General features: G+C 45.5%; 1 protein-coding gene across 1 annotated transcript; it reads left to right on the forward strand.

Moving 5' to 3' along the window:
* The first annotated feature begins 298 nt into the window (after positions 1–298).
* Positions 299–17,304, forward strand: LOC116743765 (zinc finger protein 883-like). Its single transcript, XM_032612705.1, has 5 exons — positions 299–415; positions 7,766–7,854; positions 8,791–8,917; positions 11,646–11,747; positions 14,858–17,304. The coding sequence occupies exons 2-5, from the start codon at positions 7,822–7,824 to the stop codon at positions 16,702–16,704; spliced, it is 2,109 nt and encodes a 702-aa protein (XP_032468596.1). The 5' UTR covers positions 299–415; positions 7,766–7,821; the 3' UTR covers positions 16,705–17,304.
* The last annotated feature ends 4,264 nt before the right edge of the window (positions 17,305–21,568 follow it).

Here is a 21,568-nt window from a genome sequence, read left to right on the forward strand (position 1 = left end):
TTTGCTTTGGTAGGAGAAATTTGAGTTCGATGGGTTAACTGGACTATGACGTCGCCTCCTGTGGAGGGCAGTGAAAAACTCTGGCTATAATGGAAATATTCACGGTGCCAGTACAGCCATACAGTTGCCAAATACCATGTTTCGGCCAGCTGCAAAGTAGCTGTTTACAGCATTCTTTCTCCCGCCCCACGTTCTACTGGAGGACTCCATTTCCCAGCATTCCCCTGCCCTCAGAGACCTTAGACCTAGAGGAGCGTGAGCCGCAGTGGTTTCTGGGAAATACAGTCCTGCTGCGGAGCGCAGTTTAAAGAACCAGGACTTGAGGTTCCGAGACAGCGACCGCGCAGGCGCCTTCCGGGGCCCGAAGGAGGGCGGGAAGGCCTGGCCGCCGTGCACAACCCGCGGAGGCGCACAGGTGAGTTCCGAATTGGCGGACCCGAGAGGCTGCCGGTGGGTGTGGGCTGACTGAGGCAGGCGCGCAGGAGGCGGACCGAGTCTGCCTGGGTGGGAGGGGAAGGCGCTGTGGGCGGCGCCCCGCCCCCTCCTGTCACTCGTGAGGCTGCCCCAGAGCTCCACTGCCATCGACTCAACGCACAGGAATTGGGAGCCCGCTGTTTTCCAGGTGTCTAGCCGAGTGCGGTTCTGCGGCCATTTCCCAGGAGGGAGAATGTACCTTTTCCTCACTTAGCAGGTGAAGAACAGGCAAGGGAGATTCCATGGCTTCTTCCAGATCACAATGCCGATGAGTTGTCGACATGGTGTGAAACCAGGGATGTCTGACCCGAAAGCCCTAGCCCCTCTGGGTCTCATCTCCCCTCTCTAATCTCCCACCACCACCCCAACCCCCATTCTGCCTCTCTCTCTCTCTCTCTCTCCCTGTGTCTCTGCTTCTCTTTCTCTGTGTCTGTCCCCTTCTCTCAGGGCCTCTGCGTGCCCCCAGCCTCCATAAGTCTGTGTGTTTTTTCTAAAAACAGTCATTTTCTTCCAAAACCATTGCACTATGCTCACATCAGGAAATGAACATCCATACAATACTATTGATTAGCTAATCTGCAGGCCTTTTTCAGATTTTGCTAATTGTCCCAATAATGTCCTTAATAGCAAAAGAAAATCCCGTGTCATGCACTGCATTCGTTGTCGTCACTTTAGTCTCCGTTAACCTGGAACAGTTGTTCAGTCTTTCTTTGACCTTCATGATCTTAGCAATTCTGAAGATTGCAGACCATGTACTTCTAGAATGTCCCTCAGTTTGGATGTGTTGGTTGTTCCCTTGTGATTATATTTAGGCTACATGCTTTTGGCAGAAATACCTTAGGAATGATGCTGTGTCCTTAACAGAGCAGGAGCCTGTGATGTCCGCTTGCCCATCACTGGTCACAAGTTTCTCCCCTTTAAAAAGTTATCCTCGGGCTCCCCTGGTGGCGCAGTGGTTAAGAATCCGCCTGCCAATGCAGGGGACATGGGTTCGAGCCCTGGTCTGGGAAGATCCCACATGCTGCAGAGCAACTAAGCCCTTGCGCCACAACTACTGAGTCTGCGCTCTAGAGCCCGGGAGCCACAACTGCTGAGCCCGTGTGCCACAACTACTGAAGCCTGCGTGCCTAGAGCTCGTGCTACACAACAAGAGAAGCCACCGCAATGAAAAGACCATGCACCGCAACGAAGAGTAGCCCCTGCTAGCCGCAACTGGAGAGAGCCCACGTGCAGCAATGAAGACCCAATACAGCCAAAATAAATTAATTAATTAAATTAATTTTTTTAAAAAAGTTATCCTCTTCATTTTGTAATTACAGTAGATCCCATTATCCTCGGAGGGTACATTCCAAGACCCCCAGTGGATGGCTGAAATCTTGGATAGTACTGAACCCTCTATATACTGTTGTTAACCTAAAGAATAAAGCAGCGGGTTATTTTACCAGCAAAATGGGCTTATTCAGGAACAGCAAAGAATTGCAGTTCGGGACAAGCAGGCTATAGCAAAAGCCATAGGAGTCCAACAAACAAGAGAGGAACTTTATCTTATATAGAAATAAAAAAACATGGGAAATTGAGAGGAGTTCTTTTGAATGAAAGTCCATTAGAGAAAAGTGAGAATTCGGAGTGGTGATGGTTTCTCATTGGCCTAGTTGCTGTGGTAGTTGATTTCTTGTAGGGGATGCAATGTACATCTTTTCTGGTTGGGGCCTATAATAGATGGTTCTTTCCTGCTGAAGCTTCTTCCATTAGGGCCTGTGATGGTTGTGGAGTGGTGCTGCTTGAGAACTCCCCCTCCTGGCCTCCCAACTCCACTTCTTAAATAATCTGATCTAATCTAATCTAATTTAATTTAATTTTTGGCTGCACCACACGGCATATGGGATCTTACTTCCCTGAACAGGGATCAAACCCACGCCCCCTGCATTGGAAGCATGGAGTCTTAACCACTGGACCGCCAGGGAAGTCCCCCAACTCCACTTTAAATGAAGTTCACTTTTATTAATTTTCACACAGTTTTTTTCTAAACGTTCGTACCTATGATAAAATTTCATTTACAAATTAGGCACAGTAAGAGATTAACAATAATAACTAATAATAAAATAGAATAAGAATATACAGTAATAAAAGTTTTGTGAATGTGGGCTCTCTCAAAAAATCTCATTGTAGAAATTTAATGCCTCTTCTGTAAAGCACTTATGCTTATGCGCTGTGGCTGTAACTTTTGCAGTTTGTTGGGGGTTTTTTGTTTTTTTGGCCACGCGGCTTGTGGGATCTTCCCCGACCTGGGATTGGACCAGGGGCCATGGCAGTGAAAGCGCTGAGTCCTAACCACTGGACCACCAGCAAAGTCCTGAATTTCTTTTTCTTTCGTCACAATTTCACAGATAGAAGATTCATTCTTTTTTGTTGTTGTTTTTCTTTGTTTTTTTTTGCGGTACACAGGCCACTCACTGTTGTGGCCTCTCCCATTGCAGAGCACAGGCTCCAGACATGCAGGCTCAGCGGTCATGGCTCACGGGCCCAGCCGCTCGGCGGCATGTGGGATCTTCCCGGACCGGGGCACGAACCTGCGTCCCCTGCATCGGCAGGCGGACTCTCAACCACTGCGCCACCAGGGAAGCCCAGAAGATTCATTCTTAACGTAGATCTTAGCAACCTCAGCATATGATTTTTTTTCTTTTGTTTTTTAAATTTTATTTATTTTTGGCTGTGTTGGGTCTTCGTTGCTGTGCACAGGCTTTCTCTAGTTACGGCAAGCGGGGACTACTCTTCATTGCGGTGCGCTGGCTTCTCATTGCGGTGGCTTCTCTTGTTATGGAGCACGGGCTTTAGGCGCACGGGCTTCAGTAGCTGTGGCCTGCAAGCTCAGTAGTTGTGCCCCGTGGGCTCTAGAGCGCAGGCTCAGTAGTTGTGGCGCACGGGCTTAGTTGCTCTGTGGCATGTGGGGTCTTCCCGGACCAGGGCTCGAGCCCGTGTCCCCTGCATTGGCAGGCGGATTCTTAACCACTGCACCACCAGGGAAGTCCCGGCAGACAGATTCTTGACCACTGCGCCACCAGGGAAGTCTGATATTTTTTTCTGTCTTTATTGAGATCTTTTACCTTTTCACTTAAAGGAAGCACTTTACAGCTTCTCTTTGGCATATTCGAATTATCAGCGTCATTACTCTTGCACTTTGGGGCCATTACTAAGTAAAATAAGGGTTGCTTGAACACAAGCACTGTGATACCGCGACAGTCCATCGAGACAACTACTAAGTGACTATGGGGCAGGATACGCTGGACAAGGGGATGATTCATGCCCCAGGTGGGATAGAGCGGGACGGCGCAAGAGTTTATCACGATACTCAGAATGGTGTGTGATTTAAAACTTGTGAATTGTTTCTTTATGGAACTTTCCATTCAGTGTTTTTGGACCACAGTTGACCTCAGGTAACTGAAACCGTGGAAAGCGAAGCTGCGGATAAGGGGGCACTACCGTAGTAAGTGACTCATGGGGAGGTGGTTAAGCCTCTGTTCCTCATCAAAATTTCACCCACTGGTTTCAGCCCTCAGGTGGGTGTGTTCCTGTGTAGCTGGGTGTACGTGCAGCTGTTAGCCTGGAAGCACGTGAGGCTCTGAGTCTTTATTTCTGGACCGTGTTAGTTTCCCATTTCTGCTCTAACAAATTACCAGAAACTTAGTGGCTTCAAACAATACAGATGTAATATTCTCTTACAGTTCTGGAGGCCAGAAGTCTGAACTGGTTTTCACTGGGCAGCAATCAAGGTGTCAGCAGAGCCATGCTTCCTTCAGAGGCTCTAGGGGAGAATCGGTTTCCTGGCCTTTAGCAGCTTCTAGAGGCTGCTTGCATCCCGTGGCTCGTGGCCCCTTCCTTTGGCTTCAAAGCCAGAGGCGTAGTGCCTTGTCTCTCTGACTCTGCTCCTCTTTACTTCTGTCACATAGGCTTCCCCTCCGTGTCAGATCTCCCTCTGCCTCCCTCTTATAAGGACACCTGTCATTGCATTTAGAGTCCACCCAGATAATCCAGGATCATCTTCCCATCTCAAGATGCTTAACTTGAGAGGCAGTGTTCCAGGCTGGGGTTACAGTCCTGCCCAAAGACTCAAACCTAGTGTTTTTTATCTACCTTGCAGTGTATGGGGCTTTCCAGAACCCACAGATATCAATCCCTCCAGGCAGCCTGTGGAAAGGTCACATATTTAACTTGGTTTTTCTAAGGACTTGCTGGGGCTCTGAGCTCACAGCCTGGCTCTCTTACAAATGTTACAAGTGGGTGTGGTCTGTACACAGCCCGCTCTGCTCTGAGTCAGGAGAGGCTGGCTGCATTCAGGAACTCATCACCCCCCGAAAAAGGAAAAAAAAAGATGCTTAACTTAATCACATCAAAAGTTCATCCCAGGCCTTGCCTAGTGGTGCAGTGGTTAAGAATCCGCCCGCTAATTCAGGGTCCACGGGTTCAAGCCCTGGTCCGGAAAGATCCCACATGACGTGGAGCAACTAAGCCCCAGCGCCACAACTACTGAGCCTGCGTGCTTAGAACCCGTGCTCCACAACAAGAGAAGCCACCACAATGAGAAGCCCGCACATGCAACAAAGAGTAGCCCCCGCTCACCGCAACTAGAGAAAGCCTGAGCGCAGCAAAGAAGACCCAACGGCAGCCAAAAATTTAAAAATTAATTAATTAATTGTTTTTAAAAGTTCATCCCAGGGATATCATTTTTTTTACATCTTTATTGGAGTATAATTGCTTTACAATAGTGTGTTAGTTTCTGCTTTATAACAAAGTGAATCAGTTATACATATACATATGTTCCCATATCTCATCCCTCTTGCGTCTCCCTCCCTCCCACCCTCCCTATCCCACCCCTCTAGGTGGTCACAAAGCATCGAGCTGACCTCCCTGTGCTATGCAGCTGCTTCCCACTAGCTATCTATTTTACATTTGGTCCATGCCACTCTCTCACTTTGTCACAGCTTACCCTTCCCCCTCCCCATATCCTCAAGTCCATTCTCTAGTAGGTCTGTGTCTTTTTTTTTTTTTTTTTTTTGGCGGTATGCGGTCCTCTCACTGTTGTGGCCTCTCCTGTCGCGGAGCACAGGCTCCGGACGCGCAGGCTCAGCGGCCATGGCTCACGGGCCCAGCCGCTCCGCAGCATGGGGGATCCTCCCGGACCGGGGCACAAACCCGTGTCCCCTGCATCGTCAGGCGGACTCCCACCACTGCGCCACCAGGGAAGCCCCAGGTCTGTGTCTTTATTCCTGTCTTACCCCTAGGTTCTTCATGACATTTTTTTTTCTTAAATTCCATATATATGTGTTAGCATACGGTATTTGTCTTTCTCTTTCTGACTTACTTCACTCTGTATGACAGACTCTGGGTCCATCCACCTCATTACAAATAGCTCAATTTCGTTTCTTTTTATGGCTGAGTAATATTCCATTGTATATATGTGCCACACCTTCTTTATCCATTCATTCGATGCTGGACACTTAGGTTGTTTCCATCTCCAGGCTATTGTAAATAGAGCTGCAATGAACATTTTGGTACATGACTCTTTTTGAATTATGGTTTTCTCAGGGTATATGCCCAGTAGTGCATCCCAGGGATATCTTTTGGGACCATTATTCAGCCCACCAACTGGTCTATGTCCAGGCCTGTCTCCCTCACAGGCAGGAAGTCCCTCGAGGGCAGGATCACATCTCACTCATCTCTCTGCCCTCAGAACCCCAAATGGAGCCTGTTACTCACATGAGGCCCAGAGCATGTTTGACGAATGAATGGGGGTGACCACAGTCTGAGCACCAACTTCTCTTTGTAAAGGATTCTTCAACTTCATCTCAACAGCTGGAATCCTTCTTTAAATGACATCTTAAGCAGGAGTCCAGGATCCTTGGATACTGCTTGGATTTTAGGACAGATAGAAGGAGCTCTGCAAAATGTGGTTCATCCACACAAGGGAATATTATTCAGCCATAAAAAGGAATAAGACACTGATTACATGCTGTAGCATGGATGATCCTTGAACACGTGCTGAATGAAAGAAGCCAGACACAAAATGTCACATATGGTATGGTTCCATTGATATGAAATGTCCAGAACAGGCAAATCCATTGAGACAGAAAGGTTAGTGGTTATGAGGAGGGGCTGGCATGGGGGAAGGGAGATTCAGGGGTACCTGATTAAGTACAAGGTTTCCTTTTAGGACGATGATGAAAATGTCCTGCAACTAGATAGCAGTGATGGTTGCACACCGTTGTGACTGTATTAAATGCCACTGAATTGTATATATTCAAATGGTTAAAATGGTATGTGTTCTGTGTTTTACCACAATTTAAAAATTATAAGACACTACTGTATATAAGATAGATAACCAACAAGGACCTACTCTGTAGTACAGGGAACTCTACTCAATATTCTGTAATGACCTATAAGAGAAAATAATCTAAAAAAGAATGAATATATGTATATGTGTAACTGATTCACTTTGCTGTACACCTGAAACTGACACAACATTGCAAATCAATTCTACTCCAATAAAATTAAAATTTTTTAAATAAATAAAAATTATAAGAAAAAAAAGGAGGGGTTGGCTCTGGGGGCAGACTTCTGGGTTTGAATCTCACTCTGACACTTGACGTCTATATGACCTTGAGCAATGGCCGTGGCCTCCTGTGCTTGGATTTCCTCATCTGGGGATAACTGTAGTTACTTCTCTGAGAGCTGCTGTTTGGGTGCAGTGAGCTGAGCCCCTTGATTACTAGTGGTGATCACTACAGAATGGGGGCCTCGGGACTTCCCTGTTGGCGCAGTGGTTAAGAATCCCCCTGCCAATGCAGAGGACATGGGTTCGAGCCCTGGTCCAGGAAGATCCCACGTGCCGCGGAGCAACTAAGCCCGCACACCACAACTGCTGGGCCTGCGAGCCACAACTACTGAGCCCGCGTGCCTCAACTATCGAAGCCCACGCACCTAGAGCCCGTGCTCCACAACAAGAAAAGCCACCACAATGAGAAGCCCGCTCACCGCAACGAAGAGTAGCCCCCGCTCGCCCCAACTAGAGGAAGCCCACGCACAGCGACAAAGACCCAATGCAGCCAAAAATAAATAAAATAAAATAAATTTATATATATATAAAAAAAGAACGGGGGCCTCAGGCACCCTGCCCTGAGCCTTTGCTTTGGCTCTCAGGAGACCAGGGGCCCCTCTGTCATGAGGCATCTTTGGCAAAGTGTCTGTCTGTCTAGGCCAGAACTGACCCCCTCTCTGCTCCATCTTCCTCCTGTAGCTTTGCAGACTAAGGCCTGGTTCTTTCTTCTGGAGGTGCATGCCTGGGACCCAGCAATGGCCGTCAGGACCCTGACGGGCAAAGGCCAGGTGAGTCTGGGCTCCCTCTTCCCCGAGATGACTTTGTGGACCCCAGACGGCTTTCCACGTCTCTGCCTGTGCCAAGATCTTCTGCCCCTCCCAATACTGGGAGAGATACAGTGATGGGAGTTTCTCTGGGACTGGGAGGTGCGGGGTCTGGGGCAGAATTCTCTGAGATGGGACGTTACGACACGGTCTAAAAGTCAGTCATCTAATGCTCAGCAGCCTTTTGGTTGCCAGGCGAAGTGGACAGTAGATGGTTTTGCTTCATCCTGAGCCTTATTCTTGGAATCAGGAGTGGGGGTTGGGATCAGAGTTGGAGTGTGGGATGGAGTGCGACTTAGGCGTAGCTCCGACATAACCATGACTGGTAGTTTGTTTTTTATTTTGGCCGCGCCGCACAGCATGCAGAAATTCCCCAACTAGGGACTGAACCTGTGCCCCTCTGCACTGGAAAAGCGGAGTCTTAACCACTGGACCACCAGGGAAGTCCGGTAGTTTTTAAAAAGTGTTTCTCAGGGCTGTCATGTACAGGTGTGTAGGTTACGTACTGCACAAGGGTGCCTCATCTCAGTGGCATGATTTGCATCTTCCACCTCCTACATCGGTATATTGATTATAGCAATTTACACGCAGATGGCAGTCAACTGTCACATGCTAGAAATAATTGGTGTATTATAACAATTTTCCAACAGATGGCAGTAAAGAGTCATGTGAGTGCTGGGGGGCCTTGTTCTACTTTCTACCAGGGTGCCTGTGGGCTAACGGCTGCCCTACCTAGACATTTTACATTCCCGTGGGCCGGTTTAATTCAGTCGTCCCAAATCTGCCAAGTCAGAGCGTTCCAGCGCAGGGAACAAGTGGTAGGCTCTTGACACATGACCTGTCCCACCCCAGAGTTCTGGAAAGACGTGCCTGTCTATGATATAAAACTGGCCCTTGCAGGAATCGGTGACCTTCAAAGACGTGGCTGTGGACTTCACCCTGGAGGAGTGGGGCCAGCTGGGGCCTGGCCAGAGGGAGCTGTATCGGGATGTGATGCTGGAGAACTACCAGAACCTTCTATCGCTGGGTGAGGCCCTGCCCCCTGCCCTCCCAGGAAGAGGCAGGATGCCCCCTTCAGCCCTCATCTCCTCCATGCCCACCCGCTGCTTAAATGTGGGCATTCACGGGGGTCCTCTCTGCACCTCTCACTGGACCCTCCTGGGCGGCCCCTGTCCATCTCTCTGTCTCTCTGCTGGCTTCTCCCAGAGTCCCAGCATCCCCGAGGGCCCCAAGTCCTCTGCCTGTCCCACAAAATCTTCAGCCTGTGCCCCTGCCCTCTTCTTTTTTTAAAAAATTTTATTGAAGTATAGTTGATTTACAATGTGGTGTTAATTTCTTCTGTACAGCAAAGTAACTCAGGTATACATACATATGTATTCTTTTTCATGTTCTTTTCCATCATGATTTATCTCAGGATACAAATATATTATTGAATATATTTCCCTGTGCTATACAGTAGGACCTTGTTTAACCATCCTATGTATAATAGTTCGCCTCTGCTAATCCCAAGCTCCCAATCCATCCCTCCCCCACCCCTCCCCCTTGACAACCACAAGTCTGTTCTCAGTGTCTGTGAGTCTGTTTCTGTTTCGTAGATATGTTGATTTGTGTCATATTTTAGATTCCACATATAAGTATCATATGGTATTTGTCTTTCTCTTTCTGGCTTACTTCGCTTAGTATGAAAAACTCTAGGTCCATCCATGTTGCTGCAGATGGCATTATTTCATTCCTTTTATGGCCGAGTAGTATTCCATTGTATATATGTACCACATCTTCTTTATCCATTCATCTATTGATGGACACTTAGGTTGCTTCCACGTCTTGGCTATTGTGAATAGTGCTTCTATGCACATACAGGTGCATCTTTTTTTTTTTTTTTTTCTTTTTTTTTTTGCGGTACGTGGGCCTCTCACTGTTGTGGCCTCTCCTATTGCGGAGCACAGGCTCCGGACACACAGGCTCAGTGGCCGTGGCTTACGGGCCTAGCTGCTCCGCAGCATGTGGGATCTTCCTGGACCGGGGCATGAACCTGTGTCCCCTGCATCGGCAGGTGGACTCTCAACCACTGCGCCACCAGGGAAGCCCTTTTTTTTTTTTTATTATTTTTATTGGAGTATAGTTGCTTTACAATGTTGTGTTCGTTTCTGCTGTACAGCAAAGTGAATCAGTTATACGTATACATACATCTACTCTTTTTTAGATTTCCTTCCCATTTAGGTGACCACAGAGCACTGGGTAGAGTTCCCTGTGCTAAACAATAGGTTCTCATTAGTTATCTATTTTATACATAGTAGGGTATGCGCGTATCTTTTTGAATTAGAGTTTTCTCTGGATATATGCCCAGGAGAGAAACCACATTGTTTTGAACAAACAGTTCGGGCGCAGGGAGCCCCTCTTATCAGTTAGAGAGTTCTGGAACCCTCCTGAAACCCAGGTTCCCAGATGCCAGCAAGGGCAACCTTGCAAGCAGGCCTTGCCAAGGAGAGCAGTCAGCCTGCTGTGTTAAACCCCTTTCTGCACAATCTGTGCATACAGATGAGGTCCCCTCAGTCTGCCCCTCCGAGCTTCAATCTGTGCTGCTGGTGGCCTGCAGAATACCTCCCTGGGGAGATCCCATGCTCCCTGTCCCCACTGAGCTCCCCATATCCCCCTGGACCCACTCCTCCTCCGGTTCCCCCATCTCAGGGACAGTTTCCGCCCATCCAGTCACCAGGCCAGTCCTGGGCATGGCCTGTACCCACTCCTTCATACCCTTATGTGACCTGGCCCCTGCCCACCTCCTCAGTGTTACCCCCTTCCATTCTCTTCCTCCTCCCGCTTCTCCATTTAAGGTGGGAGCGATTTTTCAGCATGTTTGCTCACAGGAATGATCATTAGGGAGTATGTTTGCTTCCTAGGGCGGCTGTACCAAATTGTCACAAACCTGGGGACTCACAACAGCAGAAATGTATTCTCTCACAGTTCAGGAGGCCAGGAGCACAAAACCAAGGTGCAGGCAGGGCCGGGCTCCTTCTGAAGACTCCTGAGGAGAGTCCTTCCTGGATTTCTCCAGCATCTGAAGACTCGTGGCATTCTTGGCATTCTTTGCCCTGTACCTGCATCACCCCAATCTTTGCCTCCATCTTCACCTGGCCTTTTTCCCTCCAAATGTGTCTGTGTGTCTCTCCTCTTCTTATAAGGACACCAGTCATTGGATTTAGGGCCTACCCGAATCCAGTAGGACCCCATCTTAACCATTTACATCTGCAAAGCCCCTCTTTCCAAATCAGGCCCCATGTTGAGGTTCCTGGGGGCGTAATATTCCCCCACTGCAGGAAGAGAGGAATTAGTGATCTCAAAGACAGCAGGCCCGAAAAAGTCAAAAGAAACAGATGAGATGAATTTTAGTAATCTGTTTTGTTGCACCCAGCCTAGACAAAATATGATCATTTAGGCATAGATTGACATCATAATCAATCTATGAATTATTAGTGACATTGTTTCCTTTTTTCTCCATATCAAGTCCTTGAAATGCTATGTGTATTTTTCACTCAACTTGAACACAGAGCTGGAGCCTTAAACAGTGATGTCAGGGCTCAGGTTCTCTCTGGAATGTAGTAGGCACTCAATAAATGAGTCTTGCAGATCTAATCTAATTCTAATCATTAGGTGTCCAATGTATGCATCTCCCCTGCATACCCAGGGCTTGGGGCCCAGCCCTGAGGCCTCCCTGTGACTGCGACACCCATAGCCAAGTCTAAAATTTTTTTCAGGGGCAGGGCTTCCTGGGTCCAAACCCGATGTGATCTCCCGTCTGGAGCGAGGGGAAGAGCCCAGGATGGAGAGGAGAGAAGCCTGGCGAGTTACCTGTTCAGGTGGGTGAGGATGTCCAGCAGATGCGAGCTGTCTTCCTACCCTCCATCTGTCATGATCAGTGACGGTCGTTTGAGAGTGAGGGAGTGTACCATACAGGCTATCACTGTGGGTGCTGGGTTCAAATCCTAGCTCCACCGCTTCCTGGCTGTGTGACCTTCAGGCAAGTCATTTAGCTCCTCTGTGCCTCAATTTCCTCATCTGCAAAATGGGGTCAATAATAGCACCTAGGGTTGGGAAGAATGAGTGAGTTAATACATACAGAGGGCACCCAGAACCCCCTGCTCAGAATAGGCTACGATGGGGAGGTCCATGGCAGACTCTGGGCTTTCACTGCTGTGGGCCCAGGTTCAATCCCTGGTCGGGTAACTAAGATCCCACAAGCCACGCAACGTGGCCAAAAGAAAAGAAGAGGCTACACTGGTTATCGTTATGATTATTTATTGGAAATCACTTGTGTAAGAGACCCAGAAGTGGGATCTGGCCTGACATGTTGGGGGACAGGAAGAGGCCAGATTTCTGCCCCTACTGGCCCGTGACCTCATCAGAGGAGGGAATTGAAGCATCCTTTTTTCCATCACTTGTCCATCCTGTTGTGGGGCCAGTACTCACCCCTTCCTACCCCCTCACTCACCATAGCCCATCAGGCCCCAGTCTTGTCCCTCCTGCCCGCTCTCTTTCCCCATTCCCCACCCCACCCCCCGCCAACAGCCCTGGCTCAGCCCTCAGCGACCCTCACCTGGACCCTCACCCCAGCCTCCTCCCTGGCCTCCCAGCCTCCAGTCTTCTGGTTCCTCTCACACACAGCCCCAGATCCCGTCCCTCCCCTGCTCATAGCCCTCATGTGTCTCCCCATTACCCCTGAGACAAAGTCCTAGCCGCACACCTGGCACTCAAGGCCCTGTGTGATCCAGCCTACTCTGTCTCTGGCCTCATCTCTCATCACCATCCACCGGTGTTGATACCTCACGCCCTGACCTCACTCCCTGAAGTGCCTGTTCCTCCCTGAACTTGAATGTGTGTTCCCACCTTTGGGCTTGTGCACATGCTGTTCCCTCTGCCTGGAACACCCTTCCCTGCTTTGTCTGCCTGGCAGACACCTTCATGATCCTCAAGGCTACAGGTCACCTCTTCCAGGAGGCCTTCCCTGACTTCCAGGCTGAGTGACCTGCCCCTTCTCGGTGCTTTCACAGCTCCTTGCTTGAGCTGCTATTACTGCACTTGTTCATGTGGCAGTTAAGAGTGTGGGCTCTGGAGCCAGACTCTCTGAGTTCAAATCCCAGCTCTGCCACTGTCAGGCCGTGTGACTGTGGGTAAGTGACTTAAGCTCTTGGTGCTTATCTGTCAAGTGGGGACATTGACTGGGGACACTGATAGTACCCACTTCACTGAATTTCTTTTGGGGACTGAATTAGAGAACTCTAGGCTCTAAGACTCAAGTGGATTTCCCTGGGTGAAGACCTCTACCATGTGTCTCCGAAGTTCACATCAGTAGAGAAAAGCACATCCAAGTGACCCTTGCAGAGAGAGGCTGACATGGAAGCCCTCACATCATCTCTGTAGCCTTCACCTACACACATATTTGTTACATACTTTGCTGTAAGAAATTTTAGCTGTGCATACAACTTGTTGAGTCATGTAAATCCTTCCAGAAAAATCACCAGATTAGTGGATGGTTGTGGGATCACCCCAAACAGAGACATAGCAACTAAATGCTCTGCGGGATTTTGAAAATAATCCTGTTGTCATTGGATTAGGCAATGGTTTCTTAGATATGACATCAAAGGAACAAGCAAGAAAAGAAAAAATAAATCGGACATCATCAAAATTTAAAACTTTTGTGCTTCAAAAGACACTATAAAGAAAATGAAAAGGCAACCCACAGAAAGCAAGAAAAATTTTGTAAATTATATGTCTGATAAGGGACTGATCCTTCTTACAACTCAACAATAAAAAGATAAATAATCCAGTTAAAAATGGGCCAAAGATCTCAGTAGTCGTTTCTTCAAAGACACACAAATGATCAGTAAGCATATGAAAAGATGCTTGATATCATTAGCACATACCTGCTACATGACCAGCCGTGGTGAAGACCCCAAATCAGGCACCAGACGGGCATCATGAATCTTCCATTTACAGGAAACAATGCTGGGACTTCTCGGGCAGTCCACTGGTTAATACTCCGTGCTTCCAATGCAAGGGGCGTGTGTTCAATTCCTGCTCAGGGAGCTAAAATCGCACATGCCACGTGGCCAAGAAAATATTGATTTTCTTTTTTAAATCCCAGCAAATTATACAGTAAACAATGCTGACAGCCTAGTACATTTTGACCCATCGTCTTGAGCACACAGAAAAAGTTCATTAACCAGTAATTATGTAAAATACCAGGAATTCAATTCTCAGAGCTTAGCTAAGGGTCATTGCCATGGTTACAGAGATAAAAACTGAGTAAAGTGGACCTTCTGTGTTAACTCTTTCCCTGCACGTGTCCACCAACATAGTGTGAGAATGCTTCTACCATGCTCGTTTGCCAACATTGGATATTTTTAATATTTTCCAATATAAAAAGTGTCAAATGTCTGAGAAATTTGACTTTTTAGACTGTTACTGATGTTGAGCATTTTTTTCACATATTTATCAGCCACTTGTTTTTCTTCTGCAAAATGTCTATTCACATTCCTGCTTCACTATTTCATTAGATTGTTTCTCTTTTTCTTATCGATTTGTGAAAATGTATTACACATATGGCTAAGAAACCACTGTGCATATAAACTGCTTTGCAACTCATTTTTTTGCATGTTTAGAATATACTGAGACCATTCTTCCCTGTCACAAAATGAATCTATCTACCTCATGCCTTTAGAACTAGCAATATAAACTTTGAAATCTTTCTTTTTAAGATTACAATGTCAGGGAATTCCCTGGTGGTCCAGTGGTTAGGACCCTGCACTTCCACTGCAGGGGACACGGGTTCCATCCCTGGTTGGGGAACTAAGATCCCACAAGCCACACAGCCAAAAAAAAAAAAAAAAAAATATTACAATGCCAGATCTAAATAACCAGCTTCTTTTGTCCTAGGACAGATGAAGTTCATATTTTCCATTTCTTTCAGACTTGGAGACAAACTCTGAAACTACTCAGGAGACACTTCCAAAAAAGAGTATTTCCAAAGACGTGGCTTCCCCAATGGGAAAGATAGAGGGCATTTTAAGGGCAGTGCTTGGAGACACCAAGTTGGGGGACTCCTGGACATGCGGCCGTCAACTGGAAGACCAGGGAAAGCAGGAGAGGCGTTTGAGATGGTTGTTTACTACTCCCGAGGAAAACACCCATGGCGAGTTGAGACACTTCAGGCAGACCTCAGCTTTCATTGGGAAGCAAAGAGTGCCTGGGGGAGAGGATCCTCAGAAGTGGACCAGGTCAAGAAAGAGCCTGAAACACCAAAGGAAACCATTTAACTGCACGGAATGTGGGAAAGCCTTCATCTACCATTCGGATTATGTCCTACACCAGAGAATTCACACTGGAGAGAAGCCCTACAAGTGTAACGAGTGCGGGAAAGCATTCAGCAACAGCTCATATTTCATCCAGCACCACATCATCCACACAGGAGAGAAGCCCTACGCCTGCAACGAATGCGGCAAGACCTTTACCCAGAGCTCATCGCTCACTGAGCATCAGAGGATCCACACTGGAGAGAAACCCTACAAATGCAAGGAATGTGGGAAAGCCTTCACCCAGAGCTCCTCCCTTATCAAACACCAGCGATGCCATACTGGGGAGAAACCCTATAAATGCAACCAGTGTGGGAAGTTCTACTCCCAGGTGTCCCACCTCACCCGCCACCAGAAAATACACACAGGGGAGAAGCCCTACAAATGCAGTGAGTGTGGCAAGGCTTTCTGTCACACCTCCTCCCTGACTCAGCACCAGACAATCCACACTGGTGAGAAACCCTACAAGTGTAACGAGTGTGGGAAAACCTTCAGCCACAGCTCGTCACTGACCCAGCACCAGCGAGTCCACACTGGAGAGAAACCTTACGGGTGCCCCGAGTGTGGCAAAGCCTTCAGCCACAGTTCATCCCTGACTCAGCATCAGAGAATTCATACTGGTGAGAAGCCCTATGAGTGTCATGAGTGCGGGAAGGCTTACACGCAGATCTCCCACCTCATGAGGCACCAGAGCGTTCACGTGGGGGAGAAACCCTATATATGTAATGAGTGTGGAAAGGCTTTCAGTCACACCTCCTCCTTTACTCAACACCAGACGATCCACACTGGTGAGAAACCCTACAAGTGTAACGAATGCGGGAAAACCTTCAGCCAGAACTCCTCACTTATGCGCCACCAGAGAATTCACACCGGGGAGAAGCCCTATGAGTGTACAATTTGCGGAAGAGCCTACACCCAGATTTCCCACCTCATCCAACACCAGAGGACTCACACCGGAGAGAAACCTTATGAGTGCAGTGAGTGTGGGAAAGCCTTCAGCCGGAGCGCCCATCTCATCGAGCATCAGAAGATCCACACGGGCGAGAAACCCTATAAGTGTAAGGAGTGTGGGAAAACATTCAGTCACAACTCATCCCTAACTCAACATCAGAGGATTCACACCGGCGAGAAACCCTACACCTGTAAGGAATGCAGGAAAGCCTTCAATCAAAGTATCCACCTCATTCAGCATCAGAGGATTCATACCGGGGAGAGGCCCTACAAATGTAAGAACTGTGGGAAAACCTATGCCCAAATTTCACACCTCATTCAACACCAGAAAGTTCATATGGGTGGCAAGCGCTGTGCATGTAAAGAACGCGGAGAGGATTTCAGCTGGGGTTCACACCTGGCCGAACATCAGAGACTTCACACTGTGCATGATGGCTACGTCTGCGGTAATTTTGAGAAGGCCTTTGCTTGGAACATGCAGCTTAGTGATCATCAGAGAGCTCATGCTGACTAGAGAGCCTGAGAATGAAACAAACTGGTGATTCTTCTGCTGGGTTCCGTTCAACCTTCATCAGCAGTAGAAGCTTCTTCCCAGAGAGGAGCCATAACACTATATATTGAGAGAGTTGGTTCCTTTTTTGCCTCCTAGAAGGAGGATGGCACTGTTTATCACCAGCAGAGACAGCTTCTGATCATTTAAAGGGCTCCCCCCTAAAATCTAATCTTCCCCCCCATTTCTGAACCCTACAACGTCCCTGGATGGTGGTAGGTATGGGGTGGTCTACACAGGATGCAACTTCATCTGGGATCTTTAATAAGGTCTCTCTGAGCTTTTAAAATTTATTCATCATGTGTTAAATTGGAGCCTGGAAATTCAAGAAAAAACAAACACAGCTGGAAAGATTCATCTGTTAGAGTAAAAGTCACAAATATATGTAACTAAAGATAAATGCCAGGCGATTTTAGTTTCCTTTAAAACTTTAAGCTACAAATTTCACTGAAAAATCTGCAGTTGGCTTAAACATGGAATATGTTTCACATATTTCCAGCCATTTCTTATGTCCTATTGTTTCTGTCTTTTCCACTTCCAGGAATTGTGCTTTACAAAGTAATTGCCCTGTTAGACATCATTTTCTGATTTTAGTCATGCTCAAAAGGAGGTTTTTATTCTCTCATATATTTTTTTTTTTTTTTTTTTTTTTTGCTGTACGCGGGCCTCTCACTGTTGTGGCCTCTCCCGTTGCAGAGCACAGGCTCCGGACGCGCAGGCTCAGCGGCCATGGCTCACGGGCCCAGCCGCTCCGCGGCATGTGGGATCCTCCTGGACCGGGGCACAAAGCCGTGTCCCCTGCATCGGGAGGCGGACTCTCAACCACTGCGCCACCAGGGAAGCCCTTCTCTCATATTTTTGAAACATAGTATTTTCTATTATAAAAATAATACATACACTTTTATAACAGGAAAAATTTTAAAGTAGAATAAGATAAGCTTATTTTAAAGGATAATTTGAAAAGTGTAGAGAAGTATGAACTAAAATACCAATTCCCCATAATCCCACAGGCCAGAGAGACCCACTAGTCATTTTTGGGTGTATGTCTTTATGGTTTCGTTTCACTCTGTATTCCATATCCATATTTTTTAATGTTGAAAATTTTGGATCATAAAACAAAAAGCTATATACTCACCTACAACTTGGCCATCCTCAGAAGTCAGGTTGTTTTGATTTTTTTTCATCTTTCCTTCTGAATATCATTTTAAAATAAGTGTTACTTTATTTAATTGTAATCAGAAACAATTTTGGCTTCTCTGTTTTGCCCTCATTATACCATGACATTGTCCTTTGTCACCACGTAAACTCCATCCTCATCATTATTAGGGCTAATGATGTTTCATTGGTGGGCATAGAATAATCTATAAATCCATGCCCCCATTTAGACTTTGCTCTAAGCCGCAGATTGACACAGGTTATTCACCAATTTTCCCAATTATGAATCATGTAATAATGAGCATTTCCATGCTAACTTCCTCTCTCCTTTTGGGGGGATTATTTCTCTAAGTCAAATTCCCAGGATGGGAATAACAGAATCAAGACTCTAACCATTTTCTTGGTTCCTGGAACATATTGTTAAATTGCTTTCTAAAGGGGCTGGACCTAATCTACCTGGAGCAAGCTAGGAAGTGAGGACTACAGTTCTGTTACATTATAACCAACACTGAACATCAATCATATAATGTTTTCCCATGTCAAACATATAAAATGGCTAGTGATTTCAGTAACTTACTGTGTGTCAATTTTGTGCTAAGTCCTTGGTACGTGTGAACTCCTTTCATTCTTCAAACAACCACATATGTTCAGGGCTGTATTATCCCATTTCACAGATGAGGACACCGAGGCATGCTGATGATGTAGACAAAGCCCCACAGCTATGAGGTCATGGAGCCTGAACTCAAGTTCAAGTAGTCAAGCTCCAGGAGCTATGCACTGAACTTCTATTGGTATTGAACACATTTCACATATAACATTTCCTTCTTAAATTAATGTTTATTATCTTATTATAAAAACCAATACATGCTTTTTATAAAAAATTTACAAGATCCAAGAAATCCGGAAGATTTTACGCAAAGGCCAGTGCTACCCAGAGATAACTGTTAACATTTTGGTATACTTCTGCTATTTTTAAAACTTAATCACAGTATTATAACGCTTTAATAAATCTGGGACATAGTTAATATACAGTTTAGCATACTTCTGTGTTTACTTAACTTTATATCATAGGCCCCTATCATTAAATATGATTTACCGATATCATTAAATACCCACGTCATTAGATAATCTTTAACAACCTGATGTTTGGGGGCTTTGCATATTTTGTGTTTAGTAGTAGCCAGTCCCCTGTTGGATAATTTGGTTGCTTCCAGTTTTTGACTTTTATAAACATCCCTTCTACTGAAGTCTTAGGCTAAGCACCCTACCAGCTCCCAAGTAAAATCCTGGCAGGGAGTCTGTGGTGTCAAAGAGAGAACATTTTAATGACCCCGTGCACATAGTTAATGGCTTCCTGAAATTTCTGCATCTGATTGGCAGTGGATGGGACTGCATCTCACCAACATCATCACTGGTAGTTACCATGTTTAAAAGTCTTTGCTCAGGTATTTCTTCTGTGACTTCCTTCATGGTTGATGAAATACTCGTTTATTGTGAATAATTCAAACAACACAAAAATGAAGAACACTATGGCTCTCTATAAATCTTCATTCCAAAGATTCTAGACTGTTTTCTGTTGTTTCTCCCTTTCTGTTGGTATGAAATATATATGTACATAAAATTTATATGGCATAATCACAGACGTGATTTTAAGTGACTTTTTTCACTTGATATAATATTAATATTTTCCCATGACAATCAATCCAAAATATATATATAGTACATATTGTACAAAAATATATACACATGTATATATGTATATATATATGTATCATCATTTGCCACTTTTAACAGCTGCATAATAGTTCATGCTAGAGTTTCTTGAATTTATTTAACCAAATTCTATTAATGAGCATTTGGGTTGTTTTATTTTCTTTTCCATCATTGGACATATATTATTTGACACTTGTGCAAATTATCTCCATAAGATGAATTCCTAGAAGTAAGCTTGTGGGATCATAGAATGTCCATGTTTAAAATTTTGATAGTTATTGCTAAATAATCCTCCAAAAAAGGATGACCCAATTTACAAAACTCCTGAAAGTGTACATGAGTGCCTATTTCTTTCCTCCACTTCCTTCACAAATACTCGGTATTAGTCTTTTATTATTTTTAACGTTTCTCACCTAATAAGTAAAAATGTCCTATTGGTAGGGAGATTAATGATCTTCTTATGCCTTTATTGATGTTTTGCCTTCTTCAAATTGCTTATTTGTATATTTTGCCCATTTTTAATTGGGCTGCCTTTTTGTATTGATTTATAGGAGCAAGTCTATGTATTGCATATACTCTTTGGTATATACATTACTAATATTTTCTGCCAGTTTATTATTTCTCTTCCAGTTTTGTTTATGGTGTATTTTTCTATACAGAATTTTAAACTTTTTAGGTATTCAACTCTATCTGTATTTTCTTTTATAGTCCTTGGACCAGCTTCACACTAAGAAAAACCTGCCTCACCCCCCCACCAGGATTATGAAGAAAGTTCTATATTTTATTCTAGTACTGTTACGATTTTTTAACAAGTAAATGTTCATTCCTTCTGCATTTTTATGGCTTATGGTATAAAATTTCAGTTCCTAGAGGCCACCTGCATTCCTTGGCTTGTGGCCCCTTCATCGTCAAAGCCAGCAGTGTAGCATCTTTAAATCACCCATCCTAATATATTCCACCATATATGTAAATTTCTCAGCACACTTGGTCCACTCCCTTCTCGAAGATTCACCCCTCCTGTACTAACATACTGACGTAGAATAATTGAATCCTTAGTCTAAGAGAACCTAATTTTGAATCTTGCCTTTGCCATTGCCTTGCTGTCTGATCCAGTTTCTTCATATTTTAAATGAGAATAATAAGCTATATTACAAAAGATGTTTTAGGTTTCAAATAACAGAAAACTTAAAAGAGTTCAAACAAGAAAGACAGTTTACTAGCTCAAGTAGCCAAAAGGACCAAAACAAGGCATTCATCTTGTTTATCCTAGTACTTCAGGATGCCTTCAGTGGCAAGTAAGAGAAAACCCCAACTCAACCTCACAAACACTAGGAAGAAGAAATCTACAGGTAAGGCAAGCTCCACCTGCTATACATTAATATTTCCCTACAATTTACTTGAGATTTATATGGTTTTATTTCACAATTATCTTCTCAAATAATTATATTGCCTGATCACCTTTTCATTCCTATCTCAGCCACTTCCCTGTTTACTTCATAGTACTTACCGTAATTTCCTATTATAGGTCCCCTATTTACTGCCTGCTCTGACTCCCTGAAGGCAGGTCCTTTGTGTCTGTCACCACTATATCTCCAGCGCCTAGAGCACTTCCTGGAACGTGGTAGGTTCTCAGAAAATAGTCACTGACTGATTTATTTCAAGCCTGAGCCATTCCCATCCCCACTTGCACGGTAAGAGAATGTTAGTTTCCCCACTCCCTCAAGGTAAGTATATCATACAGCTTTAAATTTTGGCCAGATATATAAATAAAGATAGCATTTTTCCTTTTTCTCTTCCTGGTGCTCTCCTACACATCCCTCAAAGCCTTATTCAAGACCCCTCCCCTGAGAAACCTTCCTCACATCAACCCTTTCAGTCCCGCCCTACCCAGTTTTTCTCCCTTCTTTGTGCTGTAACACATTTTTCATTAACTTTTATGAGCACGCTATTTTGTTGAGCA

This window comes from Phocoena sinus, chromosome 19 (genome assembly GCF_008692025.1).
Source record: "Phocoena sinus isolate mPhoSin1 chromosome 19, mPhoSin1.pri, whole genome shotgun sequence".
NCBI lineage: Eukaryota > Metazoa > Chordata > Mammalia > Artiodactyla > Phocoenidae > Phocoena > Phocoena sinus.

Bases quoted from the DNA above. Each gene is read 5' to 3' on its own strand.
- LOC116743765 (XM_032612705.1), top strand. From the start codon at position 7,822: ATGGCCGTCAGGACCCTGACGGGCAAAGGCCAG. The intron at 7,855-8,790 runs GTGAGTCTGGGC...TGGCCCTTGCAG, and splicing joins CCCTGACGGGCAAAGGCCAG to GAATCGGTGACCTTCAAAGA. The intron at 8,918-11,645 runs GTGAGGCCCTGC...AATTTTTTTCAG, and splicing joins CCAGAACCTTCTATCGCTGG to GGGCAGGGCTTCCTGGGTCC.